The sequence below is a fragment of the Amaranthus tricolor genome, chromosome 1, assembly GCF_026212465.1.
Source record: "Amaranthus tricolor cultivar Red isolate AtriRed21 chromosome 1, ASM2621246v1, whole genome shotgun sequence".
In the NCBI taxonomy this organism is placed as follows: domain Eukaryota; kingdom Viridiplantae; phylum Streptophyta; class Magnoliopsida; order Caryophyllales; family Amaranthaceae; genus Amaranthus; species Amaranthus tricolor.
Genome location: NC_080047.1, coordinates 43,085,843 through 43,111,479, shown reverse-complemented (window position 1 = coordinate 43,111,479; position 25,637 = coordinate 43,085,843). Strand labels below are relative to the sequence as shown.

Genomic DNA, 25,637 nt, shown 5'->3' with positions numbered 1-25,637 from the left:
ATGTTTTAACTTATAGATTAAAAATTAATCATAAATTAAGAGAGCTAAGTGAATAGTGCATATACTTCCAATGTTGCAACTAAATTGGAATGGAGGTAGTAACAATTATTGATACTATTTATCGTTCAAGCTTATTTAATATATTAGAGCTAATGTCAATGTGTAAGGAAAAATATAATCAAGTGGTATTTTCATAATATTTTTTATAATTTTTAAATTTATATAATTTAATATATAAATAATTAAAATAGTATATTAAATTTATTAAATTGTGTAAAAAATTAAATGTAAAAAGGATAGTTGAATGAAGGAACTACTTCACTGAAGTACAAACTTAGTTCTCTATCTCCATGATTTCTTCCTTTGACTCACTTTTTGGTTTTTTCCTTTCCCTCATATAAAACCCAAGAATTTAGGCCAAATTCAGCTGAAAACTGCTCATCATTCATCACTCTCAAACTCCCAAAGGAGAGAGAAAATCTCACTTCTACCACTTTAACATTCTTCTCTTCGAGTGGTTCTTTAAATTTTCTCTTCTTTTTTCATCATCCTCTTCTTTACTTTCTCTCTCTTCCACAAACCTTTTCTCTCTTGTTTTGAGGTTTCATTCATTGATCATTATTCATTAATGGCGCTACAATCGGCGCCCAAACTTCTCTACTATTCGCCTTCGGCTTTCTCTGCTAATGAACGCCTTGTTTTTGCTGATTTCGTCCGGATTTCTAAAAAGCGTTCTCGTCGTCGAAGAATCTCTGGTGGTTCCAGAAACTTTTCGGCTTTTTCTGCCATTTCTTCGAGTGTTAAAGCTGTGATTGATTTTGATCGTGTTAGTTGTAATGATTCTGCTATTCCTAGAGAATCCACTTCTTCTCGGAACTTTGACCAGCAGGTTTATGGTTTCATATCTTATGTTTTTTTTGGAATTCTTGATATTATAATCGGCTGAAGTGTTAGTTAAGTTGCTTTGAGTTGAAATTCTTAAGCGATTAAAATATTGTGAAATTTGATCATTTTTTGTTCTCAGTATTGATGAGTTGTAATTCTACTACCTATTCTCTCGGAATTTGCTATTTAAAACATAAGTTTTTATTCTTTCGCTGGATTACGCTTTGTGATATTGAGAAATGTTAATCGGATGAAGTTTTGTTTACTTATTAAATAGTTGAGGTCCTTTGAGTTGATTTTCGTAAATGACTATCACAGTATCATGAAGTTCGATCGTTTTTTTTGGTTTTTGATAGTATCAGTTAAAATTCTACTTCCTTTTTTAATCGGAATTTCTGCTTTTTTTGTTGTCTTTAATCTTTCGTTGGATTACACTTCGTGAGTGAGATAAAGGTTTGTTTACTAGTTTCTTTTGAGCTGAAATTTTTAAGTGAATATTACAGTATTATAAAGTTTGATCAACTTTTTTGCGAAAATTGCCAGTCCTTTAGCGATTTTATTTTATTTTATTATTTTTTTTTCTGTAGTTGCGTGGTTTAATGATTCGAATCAAAAATTTGATTTTCAATTCTAGTTGTTTCAGTTTTGATTTTTTTTTTGGTGAAGTAATGAATTTGGAATTCTTTGACTTGGAGCTGATGAGGTCACTATTTTTTAAAAAACTAATTCTGGTTGGTTGTTTTTTGTTGGATATCATTATGTCATTATGCTTTCTTTGTTTTCGTGTTTGCAATTTGTTTGCTCTTTGTTTGGTTATCGGCATCAGGCTAGCTGTAATTTACCTGACTTTTTTTGGATTAATTTCCTCTTATAGAATAACATATTCTTTGAAAAAAAGAACTTTAAGTGGAACTGTTGCTGATTATTGAAAAGTTGCTGGTAATTTGCATCTATTTGTTAGAGATTGTCAATTGAATTCTTTTTAGCTTTAAATATATCCAAAAGGTAGACGAGTCTACAGTAAATGACACTCATCACTGTAAACCACTTACGCTGATTGTAGTTGTAGATTATGATTTTTAAATTGATTGACCACCTTTGCCTTCCATCTTCAAGCCTTTGTATTTTTATTTAGTTTTTAATCCAAATTGCTTGTTATGCTTTACATGCATGTGAGGATAGAAGATTCAGAGTTGAAACTTAATAATCCAAAAATAACTATATTTTTAAAAAATAATCTGGAAAAGGATTACAAATAGTTTGATACTTGAAGAGTTGAATTAGAAATATAATATCATTGAGAGGTCCAGGAGTAGTAAATAGTAAGAATCCCTAGCTGCACCGTGATGGACATACATATAAACGGTGGATGATGATGTGAGGAAAAGGTCTTGGAGAGCAGAATGGAACTCTCCTTGATAGGAGGGTGTTCTACCTATCATTTACATGGAGATATTATCAACAATTGGAACTAATATTCTTCGATGGGTTTTATATATGAATGTGTTGTAGTTTTGATGATGAAGCTGATTGTCTCTTTTCTCAATTTCCCCATCATCCACATAGATGAAAATTGAAATTGCAAAATACTCTTTGGGATGAGAGAGATGAAGGGTGAGGGGAGGTCACTTAAAAGTAAGTTCAATCAATTCACAGAATTCCAAAATGTATTTAAAAATCTTCTGAAAAATAATTAATGTAAAATTCAACTAAACATATGGTTATGGTTGAACATTTTTTTTTGCATATGGTTGTACATTGTATATCTATGCTTTTAGATATCAAATTAGTGGCACATAGCTATAGATGACATTCACTTAATCAGTGGTGCAAAGTGAATTAGCGATAATGACATCACCATATTAGTAATGCACTAATGCACAACAGAGTGTGTCGTTTACTAGAGTCTTTTGCAATAGATATCTTAAATTCTTAACAATACTGGTATGAAGCTTTTGGTATTTGTTTTGTGCTAATATGTATCAGCATTAAATGTAATTTCCAAATAGTAATAAATTTGGAGTTTATGATAAAAGCATGCCTTGATTAGTGTTATTATGTCCATTTGATTACTGATAATCTTACATTTTAGCTATGAGACTTACTCCTTTATCCATGTGAGTTTTCTCGTCAATCTGTCTCTTCTCTTGTGAGCATTATGGGGTGACTTTAACTCATGTAGACAGAGGAGTGGCCTTTAGGGCTACATTTAGCTTTACACTTTTGTGTCATAAGATTGTGGAGGTATAATGCCGAGACTGAAGTAGCATTTTTATTATAATTCTTGACAGCTTTATATGGGGTGTGGGGGTAAGGATTATTTTGTGATTCTGCTTCTCAACATTTGACTTTCCTATTTTGCAGGTTGTAAATTTGGAGGATATACTCGCTGAGAAAGGAGCTTGTGGTGTTGGATTTATTGCCAATCTAGATAATAAGGGCTCACACCAGATAGTTAGTGATGCTCTTACTGCGCTTGGCTGCATGGAGCACCGAGGGGGATGTGGGTCAGATAATGATTCAGGTGATGGTTCAGGAGTAATGACTGCGATTCCCTGGGATCTCTTTGATGATTGGGCCAAAGACCAAGGTTTTGAACCCTTTGATCGGTCGCACACCGGTGTTGGAATGGTTTTTCTTCCTAAAGATGATCTCCTTGCAGAAGAAGCCAAAAGAGGTAAAAGCCTAACAATAGATGTAATTTTATTTTTCTTGAAATACACTTGTTACTTGTTTTGGGTGTACAAAATAGCATAATTGATACAAAATAGCATGAAAACAGTTTGAATCATCATATTCTTTTTCCTTAGATTAAGAGGTTGATGTTATCCAAAATGAAAAGGAGTGTGATGGACTTTATATTCTAAAAGCTGCTGAATTGAAAAGAGTGTTCCCACTCTTTCATTTCAACATATCTATCTTTTCCACATACGATCTTTTCTTTAACATGATCCTTCTTAAAGGTTTAACATTGTGTGATATAATTATTCTTTTTACCTTAGAGGAATGGAGTATGCTAGAGTCCACGAGATCCTGGGCTGCTTCTCAGTCTTGATCTGCTCAGCTAAATCTTGGTCAATGTTCTATTTTTCTTTAGAATTTCTCAAAATACTTAACACACACTTATGGGTAGCTCTTTGTCCTTTTAGTGTCAATACAACCTTGATTAGTTCCTTCTCTTAAAACTGAATTGCCATTCCATGTCCTTAGTTTTAGAAGTCCTCACTTCATCTTAAACCTGTGGAATATAAATTTTGTTCCATATATATATTTTTTTGATTAAGAATTTTTTTTAATTAATGAAGAAACCTCAGTGGTACATGGATGAGACATCCCTAGAAAGTTTAGCTATCTGACTACATTAGTATTTTTAATCTTCTCTGCACAGCTCGCTTAAATTTTGTCCATAAATTTAACTTAGCATGAGTCATGGATCTTGTTTGTCGAACTTATACTATATCTTCCGTGAATTGCATACACCAAAATACAATAACTTTCACAAATAGTTGAGATAAGCAAATAAATAACACTATGAAAGAGTGAAGTTGTTTTAAATCAATGGCGGTGTTTGGCAAAATACCTCATTTGGAATTTTAGCTTATTTTAGTGCAAATATATGATTGGATGATATGCTAGTGTTTGGTAAATTAATTGGTTGAAACAACTTGATGTTATGAATCAACTATTTTTGAACAAGCTGTTCCTAGTAGTGTGCTCTTTCTTTCTATTTTATTAATTAATTTAGTTTTGTATTGTTAGAGACCGGAGATGCCACTGATTTTACTTACCTACCTGCACTATAGTAATTAGTAAGCTAAGGAAAATCTAAAGCTAGTTCCAAATAATTGCTCAATTTTTTTGCAAAACAACTTTTGTGTGTTGGTGCCTTTGTGGTTGTGACTTGTATTAACCTTGTACTGTTGTACGCCAATTCCCCAAGATCCAAAAATTTAAGTGGTTGTGAATAGGTACAATGGAATACATTCAAACTCATTGATAAAAATTAAGTAGTGAGTTGCAGAATGGCTGCTCACAGCCTCACACTCAGCATACCAAAGTGCACTCTGAATCAGGATAAGTGCGTATCACTTGTTTAGGTGATCATAATGGTAAGCTTGTCTTCCCTAAGTCGATGGAGGAAAAATTTGAGTTTCATAAAAGCTCTTTACTTTTATTTATCTATATAGAGCACCTCGTGAGAGAAACTAGGTTGGACATGGATCATTTAATGATCAATAGAGGAAATTGTACATTGAATATAAAAGTTATGTATGGAGCTTTTCGCTGGTTCTTGCATCATAAGAAAACTAAGTGCATGCCATAGTGAAAAATCTTGGATACAGTTGCGGTAATGGTCGTGAAATCACTTTTTCCGATCATTGAGGATGATTCTGCGTGTATCATGGCCTATTCTGCAGTAACGATAAGTCGTAATCTTAAAACACTTTAGAATGCAGTTGGGATCTTGTCATGTGGTTAATATATTGCACTGTTCAACATTTTTTCCTATATAATTAGTAACATTATATCTCTTTTCTTGCTTGAACATAGGAAGACTAAAGCGTTTCTAAGATCCCAATATTTTTTGCAGTTGTTCTAGATACTTTTGCTCAAGAAGGTCTTGAGGTGATTGGTTGGAGGTCTGTCCCCATAAATGTTCTTGTTGTTGGTCGGAATGCTAAAGAAACCATGCCTAAGATACAACAAGTCTTTGTTAGAGTTATAAAAGAAGAAAGTGTTGATGATATCGAAAGAGAGTTCTACATTTGCCGAAAATTGATAGAAAGAGCTGCAAGTTCTGAACCCTGGGCAACCGACCTTTACTTTTGCTCCTTATCTAATCAGACTATTATTTACAAGGGAATGCTGCGCTCAGAGGTTCTTGGAATGTTTTACTATGATCTTCAGAATGAACGTTACTCTTCACCATTTGCCATTTACCATCGGAGGTACAGCACAAACACTAGTCCTAGGTGGCCACTTGCCCAACCAATGAGGTTTCTTGGTCATAATGGGGAGATCAATACCATACAGGTTGATTTTTGAGGGTTCATTTGAGTCTAGTTGTGTTCTGATCTCATTTCTTTGTCATCAATAATGAAGTGTGAGATTCGTTTACAGGGCAACTTGAACTGGATGCGATCTCGAGAGACATCATTACAGTCACCTGTTTGGCGTGGCCGTGAAAATGAAATTCGTCCTTATGGAAATCCCATGGCATCTGATTCTGCTAATCTTGATAGTGCAGCAGAGGCAAGTTTGCAAATTTGCATTTTTTTCTTTTGATAAAAGTAGTATGCATGGAGTTAAAAACCTATTTATTAAAAATATTTTTGGCTTTCACGAATCAAATGATATCTCTATATATATAAATTTTCCTGGATTTTTTGGGAAAAAGTTATTTTGTCTGGAAAATAATATTTTTTTGCCAAAAAGTAACACTTTTTGTGTAAAAAGTAACAATTTATTGACACATTTGTTGGTTTCCCCCCCCAAATTTTTATTTTTTTGCCAAAAAGTAACACTTTTTGTGTAAAAAGTAGCACTTTTTGGACACATTATCGATCTTCCCCCTCCCCCCCCCCCCCAAAGTTTCTGTTTTGGGGAAAGTAAATTTTGTCATGAAAATATTTTTTTATAATTTTAGAAAAATTGAAAAAAATGTTGTAGTTGAGAAAAACGCTACCCTCTTTATTGGTGCTCTGCCCATTACATTGATTTCAGCTTGCTAGGTCATACTCTAACTCTGCTATGATTTCCTCTTTGTTATCTATGGTCTCCTTTTCCTCTGCAGTTGCTGATAAGAAGTGGCCGTGCTCCAGAGGAAGCATTAATGATTCTTGTCCCAGAGGCATATAAGAATCATCCAACCTTGTCGATAAAATACCCCATGGTGATTCTTTTAAATTTCGTTATAGATTTCATTTTCATGAATGCATGTGAAGTGGTTCTAGAAACAAGAACTCTTGGGCATATGGAGTTTATCTCAACTTATGAACTTTGATCGATTTGGATATACAATTAATCATAAGTCTTGAATGTGTATTACCCAACTTCAAAATGGTACGTACTGTGTGTATATTAGCTTATTGTATTTCTTTTGTGTTTTTAGGTTGCGGACTTCTATGATTATTACAAGGGGCAGATGGAAGCTTGGGATGGGCCTGCCTTGCTGTTATTCAGGTAATTGGAGGTAAATTTTGATTCATTCTTGATTGTTTTGTAAAGAGTTATATAGAATAGTTATTTTTGACACATACCTGTGTCTGACTCAAGTACATGAGTCGTATACCTATGTTAACACGTATATTTTGTGGTCTTCATGCATGTAAAGATGGCAAAAGAAACTAGTGCGTACTTGCATCTGTAGTGTTGAAATTCAATGATTCTGGCTTGCCATTTTTTTTGTTGGGGGGGGAGGTACGCTTGTTCCCTATTGAGAACACTAACGTATTGACGATTGAAACTAAGATTTGACTCGTCTGACCACGTGGCACGTGAGAGGCTTTTTCTTTTAAACTTTGTTTTCTTTTTATTCTTTTGTCAACTTCTTACAGTGATGGAAAAACTGTTGGTGCTTGTCTCGATCGAAATGGCCTTCGTCCAGCTAGATACTGGCGCACAGTGGACAATGTCGTTTATGTCGCATCTGAGGTGTGCTTGTCAATTCTCTATGCTACTTTTTTTTTTGGCGTCCAAGAGCCATAGACATTGGTAGTTGAGAGAACTAGTAGTCGTTTGTTTCATAGTTATGTATGAAGAAACAATAAATTGGAGTTGTCTGCATATGCATATGTCTGCTATTAAAAGGTTGGACTTGTTAGTTGTAGATCGTACTATTCATGATTTGTTTTTTTTTTTTTTTTTTGTATTTTTTGATCAGTAATAAATAATCATATGAAAAGGAACTTTGGTGGGTGGGCGAGTGGGATGGGGTTATAAAAGATGAGATTTGAGCCTAAAATTACAAGTATTCAAGGCTCTTATGCATTTCACATACCGAAATGTACTAGCGATACAATGCTCAATCTTTAGCGACAAGAAGTATGCCAAAGCCTCAATTCTATAAAATGGGGCTAGGTGGGTGGGTGGGTGGCTGGGATGGGGTTCTCAACCAAGTATAAAAAGGTGAGATTGGATCCCAATATTACAAGCCTATAAGGCTCAAGCACATTTCACATACTGAAATTTTTGGCAATACAATACTCAATCTTTAGCAACAATAACTATGTCAAAGCCTTAATCCTATAAAATGAGCTGGGTTACACAAACCAATAATCTAGTCTAATGATCCCCACATATATTACAATCCTTCAAGGCTGTTGAACATTTCACTTATCGAAATTTATTAGTAATACAATACTCAATCTTTAGCAACCATAACAATAATCCTATAAAATGGGATTGGTTACACAAATCAATAATCTAGTCCCGGTGCTCCCACATAAATTCTCATCCTCCATGCATTTCTGCCTCTTGCAATATGGAAATCTAGGTCTACATTTCTGACATACTTCTCTTTTTTGCAATCCAAGTCATTTTTGGCTACCTTCTACATCCTTTGAAAACTCCCTTGCTCCAACCTTCCACCATTTTTACTAGGTCGTTTTGGCCTTTATGGAACATGTCATAACCAATGAAGAAGATTTCCCTTATTATTAATGTTTGCAACTTTTAATCCCTTCTCTATGTCCTCATTTTCTTTTTGTATCTTCCAAATTCCTATGTATGTGCGCTCATCCATCCTACCATACACTTCTTAGCTACCCCTATGACCATACCTTCGGGTTGTTCCTTTATAAAGGCCTAACATTTCGACCTGTATTACAATGCCATGTGTATTTGATCTGATCTGAGATTAAACAATCCCTTTAGCCTTAGAGGAACTTCCCATTCACATAAATTTTCAATTCTCTTCTTGAATCAACCATATTGAATCCTATAATTTACCCCTTGCTCAAAATGTGTTCCTTATAAATGTTGTATTTAAATATTTGAAACATTCACTAAGTTGTAATCGTAGGCAGTGTTTTTCCGTCTCCTTTTGCATTGAATCATTGTAGGATTTCCTGAGGTTAGCCATAAATAGTTGGCTTTTGCATCCTTGATGCTGACCCTCAAAATGTATCCCTTATGTTCTTCAGTTTATTAATTTCTTCTTTAGTTATGTTGATTTTCTTTCGGTATCCTATTTTGCTTTTAAAATAATATCTCCAAGTTCCCTTTTTAGAAAATGGACCCATGACCCGGAAGAAAGGCCCTCTTTTTGTGATGATTGGATTGTTGGTTGTTTCTAGATTATTCCAAGAGAAAAGCTTTTGGTGACAATCCATTTTGTGATTTATCATCCAAGCTTTTGCATGTGCACTTTGTGGAACCAAAGGTCTAGGTGTATGCTTGGGAAGGATACTAATGAGAAGCTCACGCACATTTTTCTACAACCTACATTATTCTTCATCTAAATTTCTTTCAATTTAACAACCAAATTTCCCTTACATAGATATGCCATTCTTTTAGATGTGAGGTATGGGATGGCTGAAGGTGGAGTGCTTTGGAAATGGGGAAAATATCGTCTAGTTATTAATGTGTCATTTTGGAGAGCAATAAGCAAGTGGGCTATCTTGTGAGCAGATTCATGCGGTGTGGTGGTTTTGGTGCTTCTCTAATTCACAATATTGCTAGTGTGGCTATCATACAGTTCGCGAGTATATTGAATTTTTCCTGTGCTGCATAGAGGAACTTCCTGTTGTCAAGTTTATAATGAAATAGCCAATCCTTGACGTAAATTATGTCGTTTTAGAACAAATTGCATTAATACACATGGGCTACTGATTATCTACGTTTCTTTCCTAGCCAGTTATAATACTCAAAAGTAACATTCCTAAACTTATTGGAGCCTTGTTGGAATTCTCAATGCATTTTTAAGTTATATGTCATGGGGTTCTTAGAGATATTTTTCTTGAGTATATCCAATAGAGAAATTAATTCTTCCAGGTCTTATCCTCATATAGGTGGGAGTTCTACCAATGGATGAATCAAAAGTTACAATGAAAGGCCGTTTGGGTCCAGGGATGATGATATCAGTTGATCTGCTTAGTAGTCAGGTTTGTACATTTTACTGTTTGGATTTGTTTGATAATGATATTCACATGTTTCCTGTATGGTGAAGATTTCGGTATTGTTGCAATTCGTTTATTCTTGAAAAATAACATTTCCATGACGTGCTTCATATTATGGTTTGAAGCTAGAGATTCCGTCTTCTTAAGTGGAGTTTATTGTTACTTTCTTTTTATTACTAGACTAGACTTTGCCAAATATACTTTTTGATTTTTTTTAGAATAGCTAACTACCTTTAATGAAATTTCTTTTGTGGCTGTATTTTACAACCTTTCATTGCGTTCCTCTAAATTTTGTTCCATTTTGGGCTTTTTTTGTATCAACTTTATGTTCTTTGCTTATTTTGAGGAACCCTATTTTTTCTAGGTGGGATACATTACCCTAGAAAATAATCTACAATCTTTACTGTGCAGCATGACTGTATTAATGTACCAAACTACCAATTTGGGTTGTCTTAGTGGATTTCTTATACTATTCGAGGAGTGGCAATTTTGTGAAAGAAAATAATGCATCCATTGTTGAGTTCTCAATCATTTTGTTACTACATACGTCCTGTAGAGTAGTATTCTGCCATTCTTATCTCTTACTAAGAATAGTACTCAATTGAAATGTAGTGATACTTCACTAGCTGATTGTTAAGAGTTCGAAAGTTGCTTCAGCAGTTGAGCCTATCATGATTGTGGATTGAAACTGCAGGTTTACGAGAATACTGAGGTCAAGAAACGGGTAGCATCATCAAATCCTTATGGAAAGTGGATAAAGGAACATATGCGTTCATTGCAGGCTGCAAAATTCCGTTCAGGAGCAGATTTGGAAAACGATGCGATCCTAAGATACCAACAGTAAGATTTCCATTTGCTGTTAAAATTGCCTTTGTGGGCTAGGCATATAGTGTGAAATATCGGCTGGGATTGTGGTTGCAGTTTGATGTGGTGGATGGTTGTGGTTGTCATGTGACATATTGCGGTCACGGTTCCCTCAAAACTTATACAATGCACCATGCGGTTGTGATGCAATTATGTGGCCGATTTTTTGCACTAAGGCTAAGCATAATACATGAGTGGTTGACCGTAGATGTGTCCTAGATGGTAACTCAATCTTTTGCCCTTGGGTGTTTATGCTCCTTTTAGAGTAAGGACTAGCTTCTTTTATTTTTATGTAAAGTGCTTACTTGTTAGTGTACAAGCACTTATATCTGATGATTAATTATTGATCGGTAGATTATCTGATGCATTCATACTTTGGTAACTGTCCTTACTGTCTATTGTCAATTAATATGGTTTTAGACTTGAACACTAAGATTAATGCTCCTGATGGCAGTGGCTGGTGTCAGAAAAACCAGAATCTGTAGCATTTCGCTTATTGATCCCATTTCTTTTCTGTTTCATGCTTATCCTAATCATCAAGATTTTTTTTTATTTGAACTTGTCTAGTTGGTTATATGTGTGGTAGGAGAAGCTTGCACTATCAGTAACCAGATAATGGTTGCAATTCATGCCAAAGTAGAAGATCATTAGAGTTAATTATGGGCTTATGTAGCATGACATTGAATCTTGGTGGTGTTAAGGTATTTCTGCTTACTGCTGCGTGACACTATGCCACAACAGTCACGAACCATGTCCATTTCCGAATTGGGGTCCCACTACCATTTTCCCTACCTTGACCGGTTTATGAGATTTAAACCATCTATTCCTGTTATGTTGCATTTTAAAGTGGTAAAACTTCATCGAAATGTGCTGAAATGCTGAAAAGGTTTTATGAAACAGGTAGGGATATGAACAATGAAGGTTTTAAAATAATGATTCTTGATTAAACTTGAACTGCGAATTTGTTGAGAACTAGTAAAAATTTCTGATGTTGGAAATATAGTTGGTTAATGAGAGCAAATTGGTAAGGTTTGCTAGCATTTTATGTATGTTCATTTTATTGTTAGGAAGAAAGGTCCAGAATACCTTTGTCGACATGGCATTATGGCCCCCTTATGTGGTCAAATCCTGCCAGAATCTGTCATCTGAACAAATTTAAATGTTCCAGCGATACTTGCGCATGCTCAAATTTGGCCCTACCTGTACTGAGATTTCAGTGCTTCCTAATAGTATGCTGTCTAATGGGATTACGATGACCTCTTTCTTTTGCATAATTGAAGTTTGTTGTTGTTGATAGTTCAAAGGTTAGTTGTGCAAGTCAGTGGCCTGAGATATTTCATATCATTGCTTCTATATTTTCTTTTGCGTTATTGAAGTTTGTTGTTGGTAGTTCAAAGGTTAGTGTCATGAAGGGCTGGAAAGGGGTATTATAGGAATTAAGTAATAAACAATACTTAGTAATTTTTAAGTTGGGGGAACAAAATGTAGAGATAATTAGTATAAATAGAGGGGAAGGGAAGGGAAGGGGATTAGTCATTCATAGGGTAAATAGTTTTAAGAGGAGTTTAATACTTATTAGGAGAGCACAAGCCTCTCGAAAGCTTGTGTACTAACCATTGTAATCGTTTTTTGGTTACATTCAATCTTTCGTTATACATTTACATTTTACATTTCATTTGATACATTCATATACGATTTTTGTGCAAGTCAGTGGCCTGAGATATTTCATATCATCGCATCTATATGAACATGTCTTGAGAACAAAGTTTATGAGAATATTTTGAAAGAGATAAAAGATATATAACCCATGATTTTCAGCCTATGTCCATGTCCATTGGCTCACATAACAATCTATAATCAAGTCTGACACCTGGGAAATTGGGATGATTGTAGTTTTTTTGTTGGACTTCATCTGTTTAATTATACTATTTAGCTTGATTTTTAATGTTTTTGACAGGGCATTTGGTTATTCGAGTGAGGATGTCCAAATGGTTATCGAAAGTATGGCTTCCCAAGGAAAAGAACCTACATTTTGCATGGGTGATGATATTCCTCTGGCTGTCATGTCTCAGAAGCCACACATGCTTTATGATTACTTCAAGCAGCGATTTGCCCAGGTTTGCTTTGTGAAGGAATCAAAATAGTTTTGAAATTTTATTTAATCATACCTTTCATCTCTTAATATGGCACATATCAAGGATAGTTGTTATGTGTGAGTAGCTATTTTTTATAGTGGATAATGGAAATAGAGCAAAAAAGTTAAGGATAAGGGTGTGCTTATTCCTGGACCCATTCAAAATTTACAAAGGGTCTAGACATCATATTTCCACCAATGTTCATCTATATATTGTTGACAAGAATTCTTGAGACGCTCACATTTTATTCCTTAGACCCACGTCAAAACTCCAATATGTTTTTGACACTAGAAAAAAGGAAAGCCACTAAAAGCTTTGTCGAGTGAGACACGTGAGTGCATGCTACCTAGTCTTGACATGAGCTTTTACAAAACAAAGCTCAACCCTAGGCATCTTGGGATTTATTCTACCTCAATGCAAACATTACCTTGTATTGCCCGTTATGCTTGCAAGATTATCAATATGACCTTGCGATGGATTCATCTTAAGTTTTTGCATGAAGACAAAGAAGGTTTAACGTGTTTGACTTAGAGAAGGGAACATTTTTACTTAAAATTGATGGATTTGGTTTGAGGCATCCAAAATAATAAAATTGTGAATAATATTTCCTCTTTCACTTTTTAGATGCAACATATTACCCTTTTGCACTAATTTACAGTGTTTAGTCGTAATTTCTTTTATAAATTTATTCAATGCTATCAAATGGGATAATTTTGGTTTTTTCTCCGTATATTTTTCTTATCAACTTTTTTTATAACTTCAAACAAGAGATATTAGATACTTCATCTGGTTCAAATTAGTCGCTACGCTTGTTTTAACGCTATCCAATGCATTATTTGATCCTTGATATATTTAGTAGCATATAATTAAAAATTCTACAAAGTTGATACCCTAAAAATATGTATTGACATTGTTGTGATTGGTGTGACTTGAGTGCACATTTGATGAGGTGCATTCATGTGTGACCTTTGGGATGGAATCCCATGAATGTGTTAATGTGGGTGTATTAAGTTAAGTTTTGATGATTAATTTATGATGGTGATTAAGTATGGATTAATAAGTAATGAAGTGTGAGAGTTATGGGATTTAATGAAGAAGTGGAAAGGTTGAATCAAGATGCTCTACTATGCAAGTCGAGCAATACTGTCAGAAGCCTTCTGAAGGGCCGCTCGACCGAGCGAGCTTCAGGTTGGGTCGAGCGAGCAGACAGAATGCAACCAGAAACTTCCTGAAGTCCGCTCGACCAGGCCGCTCGACCGAGCGAGCCTCTCTGCTTTGGTCGAGCGAAGTCTCTGATACTCTAGAATGTTGTTTTATGACTCTTCATGTACTTAGAGATGTTTCATTATCATTTAATCATAGCTTTAATGTACTTAATGTAACTTAGTGTGATCTCTCCTATAAATAGAGAGCTCTCAATCACATTGTAATCATCCACAAAATACACCCCAAGCCAAACACTAGCCTATATCTCTTCTCTATTGTAATTCTCCATATTTGAGAGCTCTTTGAACTCCTTTTGATAATATAAGAGATACTACACACCGGAGACGTAGCCTTAGTTGGATGAACCTCGTTAAATCTTTGTGTCGTTTTATTGCTTTATTTTCTCATACAAACATCGATATTATTGATAGCGTAATTTGTTTGTCACTAAAACTTCATATCCTCGATCTTGGCAATATTGGAGTTTGAAACACATTGTTCGAACTCTAATACATCGTCGTTTTTTCAGACATGAATCAAACAAGATTCCACTTGACTACGTTTTTTTTTATTCATAAAGTATAAAATGTAAGACAATATCAATTGATGAATCTATTTACTATACAATACAAGTGTAGCAACTATTTTGAACCAGAGTTAGTATATTAATGGTTATATTTTGACAAAGGAGAGTATAAAAGACAAAATGTTGTAATTAAAAAAATGATTGACGAATTAGTGGATAAAGAGAAAAAAAGGGTAGAGTAAACAATGTGGATGGAGGGTATATCCTTTATTTTGTGGTGTGTAGTGTGCCAAAAGGCCAAACAGCTGGATGAATTATTTGATATTTGATATCAAGGAAAAGGATAGAATAATAAATGTAATCCAATATATATCATTCATATGAAGACAAAACAAATACAATTGAGCTCTTAAACTTTAATAGGATTAATTATGTTGTTTATAACTCATACTTTTACAGATGATTTAATGTGCCATGGATTAAGCTGGCCTACCCCTAAACTTTCCACTTAAAGTAATTGTTTGGATGGTGACAAGTAAAATAAGGGTTAATGCGTTGGACAAGAAAGTGAGAGTTTGATTAAACTCAAATTATGTAATTCATTTTTGGGAAATCCCAAAAATAAAAATATAAAATGCTGTAACCAGTAAGGGACAGAAAGTTTTAATTGTTATTTTGTAAAACTTTTTAGCTTGCAACTGTTTGTGACTTCGTGTTGATTTGAGAAATTGGTGCTCTGACTGGAATTGTACTATAAATAATTAGGTCCTATAAATGGAATTTTCTTTTGGTTATTAAAAATGTAAATCTCATTATGCAGTTCACTTATCTTTTCTATAGGTTACAAATCCAGCTATTGATCCACTAAGGGAAGGATTAGTAATGTCTCTTGAGGTTAATATTGGTAAACGTGGGAATATATTGGAGGTTGGACCTGAAAATGCATCACAGGTTAGTCAATGACATTACCCTCACTGCTTAAGTGAATGCTCTGGTTTATTGCCGTGCATTAAGGTTCATGAGTTTGGATCAATGATATCTTTTATGTTTTCTAGGTTTGACATTTGATATATTTCACTGTGGTTTAGGTTAATTTGGCCAGTCCTGTACTAAATGAAGGGGAGCTTGAAGCTTTGAAAAGCGATCCCTTGCTGAAGGCCCAAGTACTGCCAACCTTTTTTGACATAAGGAAAGGAGTTGAAGGCTCTTTAGAGAAAAGACTTGATCGATTATGTGAGGCTGCTGATGAAGCTGTTAGAAATGGTTCCCAGCTACTTATTCTGTCTGACCATTCTGATGAGTTGGTGTGCTGCTTTGCTCTTAACTCCTTTTGTAATTTCTTTAACTTCATTCCATTGATCAAAAATATTTAGGAAAGAGGTGTACTTAAAAGTGAGAACACCACCTTTGTGCATACTTTTGATGTAAGAACAACTCTTGTCCTTGTTAAGATATTTCTGATGGCCAAATGTGTCATGTCATTATTATTGGGACCCCTTCAGCTTGGCTTCTGCAAACCCAATAAGACTTTATCAATACTTGTGAAGCCTAGAGGCTCCAGTCCTCTCCTGCCAAATACTCGATGACAGGTCTAGGCTAGAGGTTTGCGTCATGATAGTCAATGGCCTTAGTGTGAGCTCTTTATTTGTCTGCACCGGTGCATAAAGTGACTTGATAATTTGATGGACAGTTCCATTCTTTTCTGTTTCTCATGAAGTGATGAAAGTGAACTCAATCAATTCATGTAACTATGTTTTATGGGGCAAAGGTTAACATGAAAAAATAAAGAGAATTTATGTAGATGAAGATAGTAATAGATAGCCGGACAGCCTGGCAGCTCTCAGGCTATTTTATGATAAATTTTAGAAGTTGGGATAATACATGCAGAGTATGAGCTCAATTATGGCCTTCACTTCTTAACCAACTAACTGTCAAGTTGCATTTACTTTTTATTTGCACTCCCCCCCCCCCCCCCCAATTAAAATGCCCCCATGAGAATTGCACCCAGGAAAAGCACTGGGAGACAATGCTGTAGCCACCGCTTCAGCACCTAATTGTATTAAATATAGCATGAGCCGATTTTCCGCTTTGAGATGTGTACATGTATGCATGGGTATAAGAATAGACATTACTGTCTTCATGTTTTTTTTATTTATATTTAAAAATTTTTTTACCAATCTGTTCTCCAGGAAGCAACTCGACCTGCCATTCCAATACTCCTTGCAGTTGGTGCTGTTCACCAACATTTAATTCAAAATGGTCTGAGGATGTATACTTCAATTGTGGCTGAAACCGCTCAGTGTTTTAGTACCCATCAGTTTGCTTGTTTGATTGGATATGGTGCAAGGTCTGTTTTTTCCTTTTTGTTTTTGAAACTTGGTTTTCTTTTCCCTGGAGTTGAGCATACATCTAGGATATTCTGTTATGTTTTAGACTTTCTTTAATACTTTTTGAACTTGGTGTTACTAAATTGCAATATTACATTTTTAACACCTGTTAAAATCATTGTTTTTAGTTCAACTTTTGCGATCTGTTTGCAATTAAATTAAGTATATAGACGTAATTGAATTGTTGAATAAGAATTCTGTACGTATTTTTATATATGTTTTTTTTCCTTCGTTTGAAAATAGAGACCCAAAGGCACAATCCATGAAATTGAGAGGATTTCCCTCTACAAGAAACCTTCAGGCATTTTGATTAGACTGTGCCTAGAAGTAACAACCATCCTAATGCCCCAACTAAGAAACAAGGGGCAACATAGATTGAACTCTCACAAGAGATATACTTTTGAGCTCCTAGTCTCAGGAGTATATTTTAGTCACTTTAAAGCTTTGGAACCTTTCACACATCTGAATTTAACATGTAGCATATTTTAACCAATTATGTTTGGAAATGATGATTTCATTTGAAAATTTAGAACTAACTCATATTTAGTGTTTGACTAATCAAAAAATTTAAATTTGGATTTGAGTCGATTCCACCATTGTTTTAAAAGTAGATAAAGTTGAGAATGACTTTCCAACCCTTGTCATCCTCAAATTTTTCATTTATGATTTCATGATTGAAATCTACAATTTGAAATGAATAACTTGTTCACAAACACAACCTAAGAGAATTTGTCACTGAGTATAGGCCTAAAGAGAAGCTGATTATCATTCACTTCCATAAAGTAGTAAAGGAATACTAAACCACCGAAAATCATAGCCTTTCGTTCCAATCCACTATACCTACTTTAAGGCGAAAAAAGCATCCTGCAAATAAAATCTTGTGCTTCATTTGCCTTTACAACTTCACATAGTATCGTAGATGAACCGAAACATTGAAGGGGTATATCAGCTTACTACATCTACTAACCTATTTCATGGATACATTGGGGTGTGACAAGCGCAATAGAGGTATCTATCATGTTGTTGTGTAAGCTACCTGCAATATTACTATGGCATAGATTGTAGCCAATGGAGGCTGAAATTTCATATAAAAGCACGAATAATGTGTTTTGTGCTCATTTACATTCTTCAAATTCCAAAATTTCCTTAATCTCTCATAACATGACTATATAATTGGGCTATGTCCTTGTTTAATGATGAAAAGGAGCTTAACTAACCTTTTCTATCAACTGCATTATTAAGTGGGCTAGTTCTTTTAGCCAGTTTTGAATCGAGTACGAATGTAATGGGAAAAAGGTCCAAGCCAGTACGACATTATTAGATAACTGATGTCATGTCTTATTGTTTGTATTAATGTATCCTGAATTTCATGGAATGAAAACTTTAAATTTCATTACAGAACTACCATTCTGTTAAGCCTGTTTCTGCACTGGCTGATCATCTCAAGTATTGTGTCCTTATGGTGTTTCTACCCACATTCTAACCTTAGCTTTCAAGTAAAAGTAGAAAGTAAGAAGGATAGTGAATGTGGCGTTTCCTTATGGTGTTTGTGCAAGGGATGACTGAATCTGAGGAATCATTGAAAAGCTTAAATTCCTTCAGATTAGTATGTTTTTCTTTTTACTAAATTATTAAACTTAGTTAATAATAAATATGGTGATAATAATTTCATGATGTGTTTTTCTTAGAGATGTCGGAGTGAAGTTTCAGATGTAAATAAAACATGTTTGTACGCATTGAAGGTATTCTGAAAATTTAAGAGAGGTGTTGTTATGTCTTACTTGTTGAGGAATTTGTGTGACACTTGAATCAATAACTTTAGTCTTAAATTCACTTTGGTGGGATAATCAACTAATGGATCCTTAAAAGGACAACAGAAGCCTTGATGACAAGATGAGGATGGCCTGTTTTTAAGTGCTTAGTCATTCACAAAGTTGTCTTTTTCATAAAACTACCATTGCGGAGCATCATATAAATAGATGTCATACCAAATAATAATAATTGCTGTTTCCCTGTTTCAAATTTTTGGCGTATCAACAGACACTCATTGAAACCAAGTACATTTGAGTATTTGATAGTACAGGGAATGACTTATGTTACCCTATTTAAACTACAATAACTCAATGGGAATCTCCTTGGCTTCGGCATTTTTAATGTGAAAAGTGCTAATCCATTTCTTGATCACCTGCTTAGTTTTTTAAGCTCTCAACCTTGTGGATTTTCCCCTTAGCTTAACTGTTTTAAAATTTAAATATATGAATTATTTTAAAATTTTAAAATATTAATATATGAATTATTTTGCAGTGCCATTTGTCCGTACTTAGCATTGGAGACATGTAGGCAATGGCGGTTAAGCAACAAAACCGTAAATTTGATGCGATCAGGGAAAATGCCCACAGTTACAATCGAGCAAGCACAAAAGAATTTTTGCAAGGTTTGTGAATTTCCACGGCACTCAACACTGAATGAGATACCTAAGTCCTGAGCTATACATGCTGTTTATCTTTTCGTATCCTTATTTTTTAATTGTTTTTAAACTTTATGTGGCTAAGCGTTTTTCCTTCCACCCTTCCCATCTTGGTTTAACACCGTGTTCGCCTCCCTTTGCTCTGTGTTCCCCTGTTAGTATTATGAGATTAGACTCTGCCCTAAATGTGAACTTAAATCTGATCATTCAAGTACTATTGAGTTTTCTTGATATCTTTACTCAGAGGAAAAAGCAACTATTATAAGGCTATGACTTTGAAATGTCATACTGTGTGTATCTAGAATTGAGGCATTATGTGGAACAATAAACTTCATGTTTGATGTCATTTGTTTGTCCAAATTAAATATTATGATATCATTGTATAGTGAAGACATCTAAAATGTTACTTTACATGTCCATTTGTAGCATAGTTGTCATAAGGTAATCATACGCCTGTATGTATCTCTTCGTTCAATTACTAGAATTTAAATGTTAGCATTTATAAAATGAATTATATGAATCATGTGAGAGATATTTAACTCCCCTTACTACTATGACTATGCTTATCTAATTTTGGATTGACGAGAAATTGTTATCTTTGAAAGTGTCTGGGTTTACATTAATCGATAAAGCAATTAAAGAGGGAGATAAGTGTTACGACGATACTTAAGTTCATAGTTTCTTCAAGATATGGATACAGATAATGAAAGAGTTAAGAATATATTCTGCCAGAGTACAAATACTGTTAGTGTGCTAAAGCTGACCAGACTAATCCCCAGCTAAACAAAATTGCTGGATTGACTTCGTCATTGTTTATTTTTCTAAGTGTTTTTTTGGTTTTGTGTGGACTGTAGGCTGTTAAATCTGGTTTGCTGAAGATTCTTTCAAAAATGGGTATCTCACTGCTCTCTAGGTATGTGCTTCCTTACTTCAATCGAGTTTTCTGCAAATTTCTACAGTTTTGTGGATTTCTTGTGGTCTGTTCCCCTTCCTTTTCCTTTTGGTGCTCCTTTTAATTTTTTACTTACTTTTTACTATGTGAAATAAATTGATAGTCTTATTCTCACTTCATACTGTAGTTACTGTGGAGCTCAAATATTTGAGATATATGGATTGGGAAAAGATGTTGTTGATATAGCTTTCAGAGGGAGCGTCTCTAACATTGGTGGATTGACTCTTGATGAGGTAAGCTAAATATCAGATCAGTAATATACATAATAATTTATAGTGTATAGTATGTTCACTTCTTTTATTGTGACAACTTATTTGCATTGGACTGGTTATTTTTCCTTGGAGATGTGCTCTACTGATGAAAATTTGCCAGAGTTCTGAGTTTGCCATTGACTTGGTTACAGAGAATCTTTTTTATTGATAGCGTTCAAAATTTATTTTGGAGGTGCATTTGAAAATTGTATCCAAGTGTTGATAGTCGCTTATTTGCTTTATAATTATTTATTCTTCAATATATGCCCATGATTGGTGCGTAAACAATAATGTTAAAGCTGTAAATGCATCATTTGGAGTCGGCAGTAGACTGCATGTTCTATAACATGTATACTTATATCGTCCAATGATTACACAGCATATAGTCTACGCCCATTGAGAAGGATTAGATTTACTTTAACCCAACTATATGATTTTATTTAATTATTTTGCGAACAGGGCACCTGAAGCTGCTTTCACATAAATGGTCACAGTTCGTCAATCAATCATTTTATTTTTTTAATCGTGCAATTTCTTCCCAAAAGATCTCACATATAAAGGAGACAAGGTGAGACTAAAGAAAAATAAAAAGGGAGGAAGTATACTGGAAAACATTTTGCATACAAAAAAAATTTAATCTTTGTATCAATCACTTATAGAGTAATATCATCGACAAGCTTTGAAGTTAATGGCTCTTATGCCAATGTTAGGTTCAGTCTTAGTTTTTTTTTTCCCTTTTCATATTTGAAAAATAACTGCTGATGAAGGTATATTTGTGATTTGTTGGGGACTTTGGATCTGGGGTTACTTTTGGAAACTGAGTTTTATAGTACTAAAAAAGTGTCTTCATTTTGAATACATTTCTTAGATTGTATAATATGTATAAGTGATAATTGCTAACGAATAATGATTAAATTGTTATGGTGATCACAGTCCTGGTGTATTTTGAATTTTCTGGTGTTTCTTTATCTGTAGCTTGCACGAGAGACATTGTCCTTTTGGGTAAAGGCGTTCTCAGAGGATACAGCCAAAAGACTGGAGAATTTCGGATTTATACAATTCAGGCCTGGAGGTATTGCTTGGTCACTGTTGTTTAGTTGTGCCTGTCGTAAAGCTTGACACAATAATGAAATCAATCTGTTTAGCACTTATCAATGTTCCATCTACAAAATATTGCACTGACTGTAGTTTTGATTTTTTGTAGTGGTGTGATCACTTTAGTAACAAATAGCTCCTTTTTTGTATTACTGTACGTTGCCAACATTTGTCTAACTTAGTTTCTTAGGATTGTGTTACTCAGATGGGTGTCAGTAGTAGGCCTGAGTGCATATCCTGGGCCAGACATTTTAGGGTTTAAAATTTTTAACCAGGGGAGCTTGGACATTGACATATAGTGGGACTTGGGTGTCAGAAACTAATTTGTTGAAATATATTCCGAAGTTTAGAAAAATTTTGCATGATCTGTTTAACTAAAATATACACATTCCACTTTGACTTGTTATTCATATTAAAGTTCAATTTATGTACACTTACATGCTTATGCTCCATTAGTTTCTCTTCTTTCTATACAATTTTTTTCATACATGTCTTTACATAGTGTATGGGTGATTGTGGGAGTATGAGCTAAAATGAAAACTCTGAGTTGGCACTTGGTAATTTTTGTGTATTCAAAATTTTGAAAGTATTTGCAGCTTGAAGAACTTAACAATAACATGGATTATTTCATAAAAGGAAAAATTTTTAATTATATATGAACTTCTGCAATTTTTGATATTGATTCCTCTGAATTTGCTCAGAAAACTCTCCTTCCTGTGGTCTTCTTTTTCCTGAATAGGGTTGCAGCGGGAAGGTCCATGTCATGTTACCTTTGTAACATTATAGCTTTGGAAAACTTGTTCTACCAGAAGGCCTAACAGACTGCACCCTGCAGTTCTGTTCTGTGGGGGTCAGGGATTTATGTCTTTGTTTCTAAGCAGCTTAAAGAGATTACCGGTTTTTGGAGAATTTATCTCGTATATCTGTTGTTTTCTTGTCATTTTTTGCCTTGTCAAGACTTTTGAAATGAAATCTGGTTGTTTACTTGCTATTTACAATGTGATCTTTACGCTTGCATAATTTGCATGAAAAAGGTCTAAGCATGATTATACAGTTGAGGTCTTGTGTGTCCTGAAGTTTTAACTTTCCACAATTCCAAAGCCTTCATAATTCTTAATATTCTTAATGAGTATTAATATTCTTAACAATTCTTTATTTTTCTTGAGTAATTTGCATGAGAAAAAGTGTTAGCGTGATTTGTAGACATTAACCAACACAAATTAACGTGAGAGATTATGGAGGACAAAGACATCACATCATAATAATCTTTATTTTGCTAGATTTTTTTTATATACTTTTTACCAGCCCTTCCAAGTATGAGCATCTCATGCTAATGTAAATGCATGTTTGATTCTTTTGCAATATTACTTGTTTTATAATATTATGCTGTGAAGCAGGACTTAATTATGAATTTTCTGGAAAACCCGTGACTTTATTAAAGTTATTATTTCATTAACTTGGAAACTGAGGAGCATTGTGTGATTTCTGATCTTTTTTTTTTTTTTTTGTGAAAAGGGGAATATCATGTAAACAACCCCGAGATGTCAAAGTTGATGCACAAAGCTATCCGCAACAAAAGTGAAAGCGCTTATGCAGTTTATCAGCAGCACTTGGCTAACAGGCCTGTCAGCGTGAGTTTTTATCTATCCTTTTTTATTTAGCATGTATTGCCATGGAAGTAATTTTGCTAATACTTTTGTAACTACTATTCTTCCCAGAGCGCAGTACAGGAGTGCTTTTCTTATAGTATTTCTCCTTTTTCTTACTGGTGTCTTAGCTTAGCTTGCTAGGTTTTCAGTCTATGAATAAGCTCTTGGTTTTCCAGTTGTTCCTGCTTGTAATTTTTGGTTATTGTTGGTGGAGCCCAGGTTGTTCTTTTGCATTCTGTTCACTCGCTTGAGCTTCACTTAGTGTGGTGCATCGCTGTTAGAATGCAAGTTGGAGTGATTTGAAAGCTTTTATGCAAATCTTGTAAAGTGAGAATGGAGTTAACTTGACTAATGAGTTATATCCTGGTGTTAGACTAACCATATCCCATTTCTCAAGATCTCTGGACTTAGCCTTTTAAATTTAGTCCTATTGGGTAAGTTTCCAAGGCAACATAACTGATTTTCGCTTCCAGGAAGTTTTTGCTATATCCCTGCTTTTGTTGCTTGCTACCATATTCCATGAACACCATTCAACCACCAGGAATATTCTATGGCTGTTTTGTTTTGTGATGATTTCGTTACAATTTTTGGCAAATATTGCTGGGTGAAGTTTTGTTAAAATAATATTAATTGACCTTGTTTAGGTGCTTCGCGATCTTCTGGAGTTCACAAGTGACCGTGCTCCAATTCCGGTTGGTAAAGTCGAACCTGCTACATGTATTGTCAAACGTTTTTGTACTGGCGGGATGTCTCTTGGAGCTATCTCTAGGGAAACTCATGAAGCAATTGCCATTGCAATGAATAGGTTGGGTGGGAAATCTAATTCAGGAGAAGGTGGTGAGGTATTCATCCTCTTCTAAAATTTTTCTCCTTTTAGTGATCGCTATCCTTTTTTACATACCATTTTCTACAATTTGCGGGCCTTGGTTATTGATAGGATTTCTGTTTTTCAGGATCCAATCAGATGGCGTCCACTCTCAGATGTGGTTGATGGGTATTCTCCTACACTTCCTCATCTGAAAGGTCTTCAAAATGGGGATACGGCAACCAGTGCCATCAAGCAGGTAACTTGATATTATCTGCTATTTATCTAGTTCCTTAAGTTGTCATAGTTCTTGCTAATGGCTTCAGATTAGCATCTGTGGTGTCTCAATTTGTTAAACATAATATTATATTAGTTAATTCAATTCTTGAGCAATGGGAACTTTTTGATTTTTTCAGGTTGCTTCTGGACGTTTTGGTGTCACTCCTACATTCTTGGTTAATGCCGATCAATTGGAAATTAAAATTGCACAGGGTGCTAAGCCTGGTGAAGGGGGGCAATTACCCGGAAAGAAAGTTAGTGCGTATATTGCTCTACTGAGGAATTCCAAACCTGGTGTTCCCCTAATATCTCCACCACCACATCATGACATTTATTCCATTGAAGATCTTGCACAGTTAATCTATGATCTTCATCAGGTAAAAAGCCTATGGGTGAAGAGAATCTTTAACAAATTATATGTACTTTAGCTGAATGTGGAAATTAAACAGATAAACCCGAAAGCCAAGGTGTCAGTAAAACTTGTAGCAGAAGCTGGTATTGGCACAGTAGCTTCAGGTGTTGCAAAGGGTAATGCTGACATTATCCAGGTATTTCAGCCCTTTCCTGTTCTTTTATGTAAAATAATTGCGCTTCTCTTGCTCAATGGTGATTATTAACCAATTTCTTCTTCAAGTCCATTTCTTTTCTGCTGCCTGTTGTACTTAGGTTCTGCATATTAAGAATTATTTTTCTGTTAGATAGTTTTTGTGACTTCTACTTGATCTAAGAACATCTGATTGAACCAAATTGAAGATCAAAGATGGATTTGTTTTTTAATAGTTCATTTAGTCATGCTTATATGGAATCAAGGCTTTGGTATGTAGTTATGGTGACTGCAGAGTTTATGAATCAACACCACCAACAACAATAACAATGTCAGAACCTTAACCCAAAAAGATATAATGCTTTTTACAAGATTTGATCCTTTGTCTTCACATACCAGAATTAGAGCCTTGCCCAACTACGTAAGGATTACTTATAATGGGACATGATTAAGTTTTACTGAGCTGGTTGTGA

General features: G+C 34.6%; 1 protein-coding gene across 2 annotated transcripts in view; it reads left to right on the top strand.

The window, feature by feature from the left end:
• The first annotated feature begins 369 nt into the window (after window positions 1-369).
• Window positions 370-25,637, top strand: part of LOC130827301 (ferredoxin-dependent glutamate synthase, chloroplastic-like) — a 31,730-nt gene continuing 6,462 nt past the window's right edge. Inside the window, exons 1-22 of one of the 2 annotated variants that reach the window (XM_057692977.1) lie at window positions 370-889; window positions 3,250-3,562; window positions 5,477-5,919; window positions 6,007-6,138; window positions 6,680-6,778; window positions 6,998-7,068; window positions 7,443-7,539; window positions 9,897-9,989; window positions 10,699-10,844; window positions 12,826-12,985; window positions 15,576-15,686; window positions 15,824-16,039; window positions 16,925-17,082; window positions 19,427-19,556; window positions 20,444-20,502; window positions 20,669-20,774; window positions 21,768-21,864; window positions 23,403-23,518; window positions 24,181-24,378; window positions 24,490-24,600; window positions 24,758-24,997; window positions 25,070-25,168. In XM_057692977.1, the coding sequence (XP_057548960.1) occupies window positions 629-889; window positions 3,250-3,562; window positions 5,477-5,919; window positions 6,007-6,138; window positions 6,680-6,778; window positions 6,998-7,068; window positions 7,443-7,539; window positions 9,897-9,989; window positions 10,699-10,844; window positions 12,826-12,985; window positions 15,576-15,686; window positions 15,824-16,039; window positions 16,925-17,082; window positions 19,427-19,556; window positions 20,444-20,502; window positions 20,669-20,774; window positions 21,768-21,864; window positions 23,403-23,518; window positions 24,181-24,378; window positions 24,490-24,600; window positions 24,758-24,997; window positions 25,070-25,168 (3,456 nt within the window). In that variant the 5' untranslated portion in view covers window positions 370-628. The remainder of the gene's footprint in view (window positions 890-3,249; window positions 3,563-5,476; window positions 5,920-6,006; window positions 6,139-6,679; window positions 6,779-6,997; window positions 7,069-7,442; window positions 7,540-9,896; window positions 9,990-10,698; window positions 10,845-12,825; window positions 12,986-15,575; window positions 15,687-15,823; window positions 16,040-16,924; window positions 17,083-19,426; window positions 19,557-20,443; window positions 20,503-20,668; window positions 20,775-21,767; window positions 21,865-23,402; window positions 23,519-24,180; window positions 24,379-24,489; window positions 24,601-24,757; window positions 24,998-25,069; window positions 25,169-25,637) is intronic. The other variant, XM_057692983.1, reaches the window with a different exon arrangement.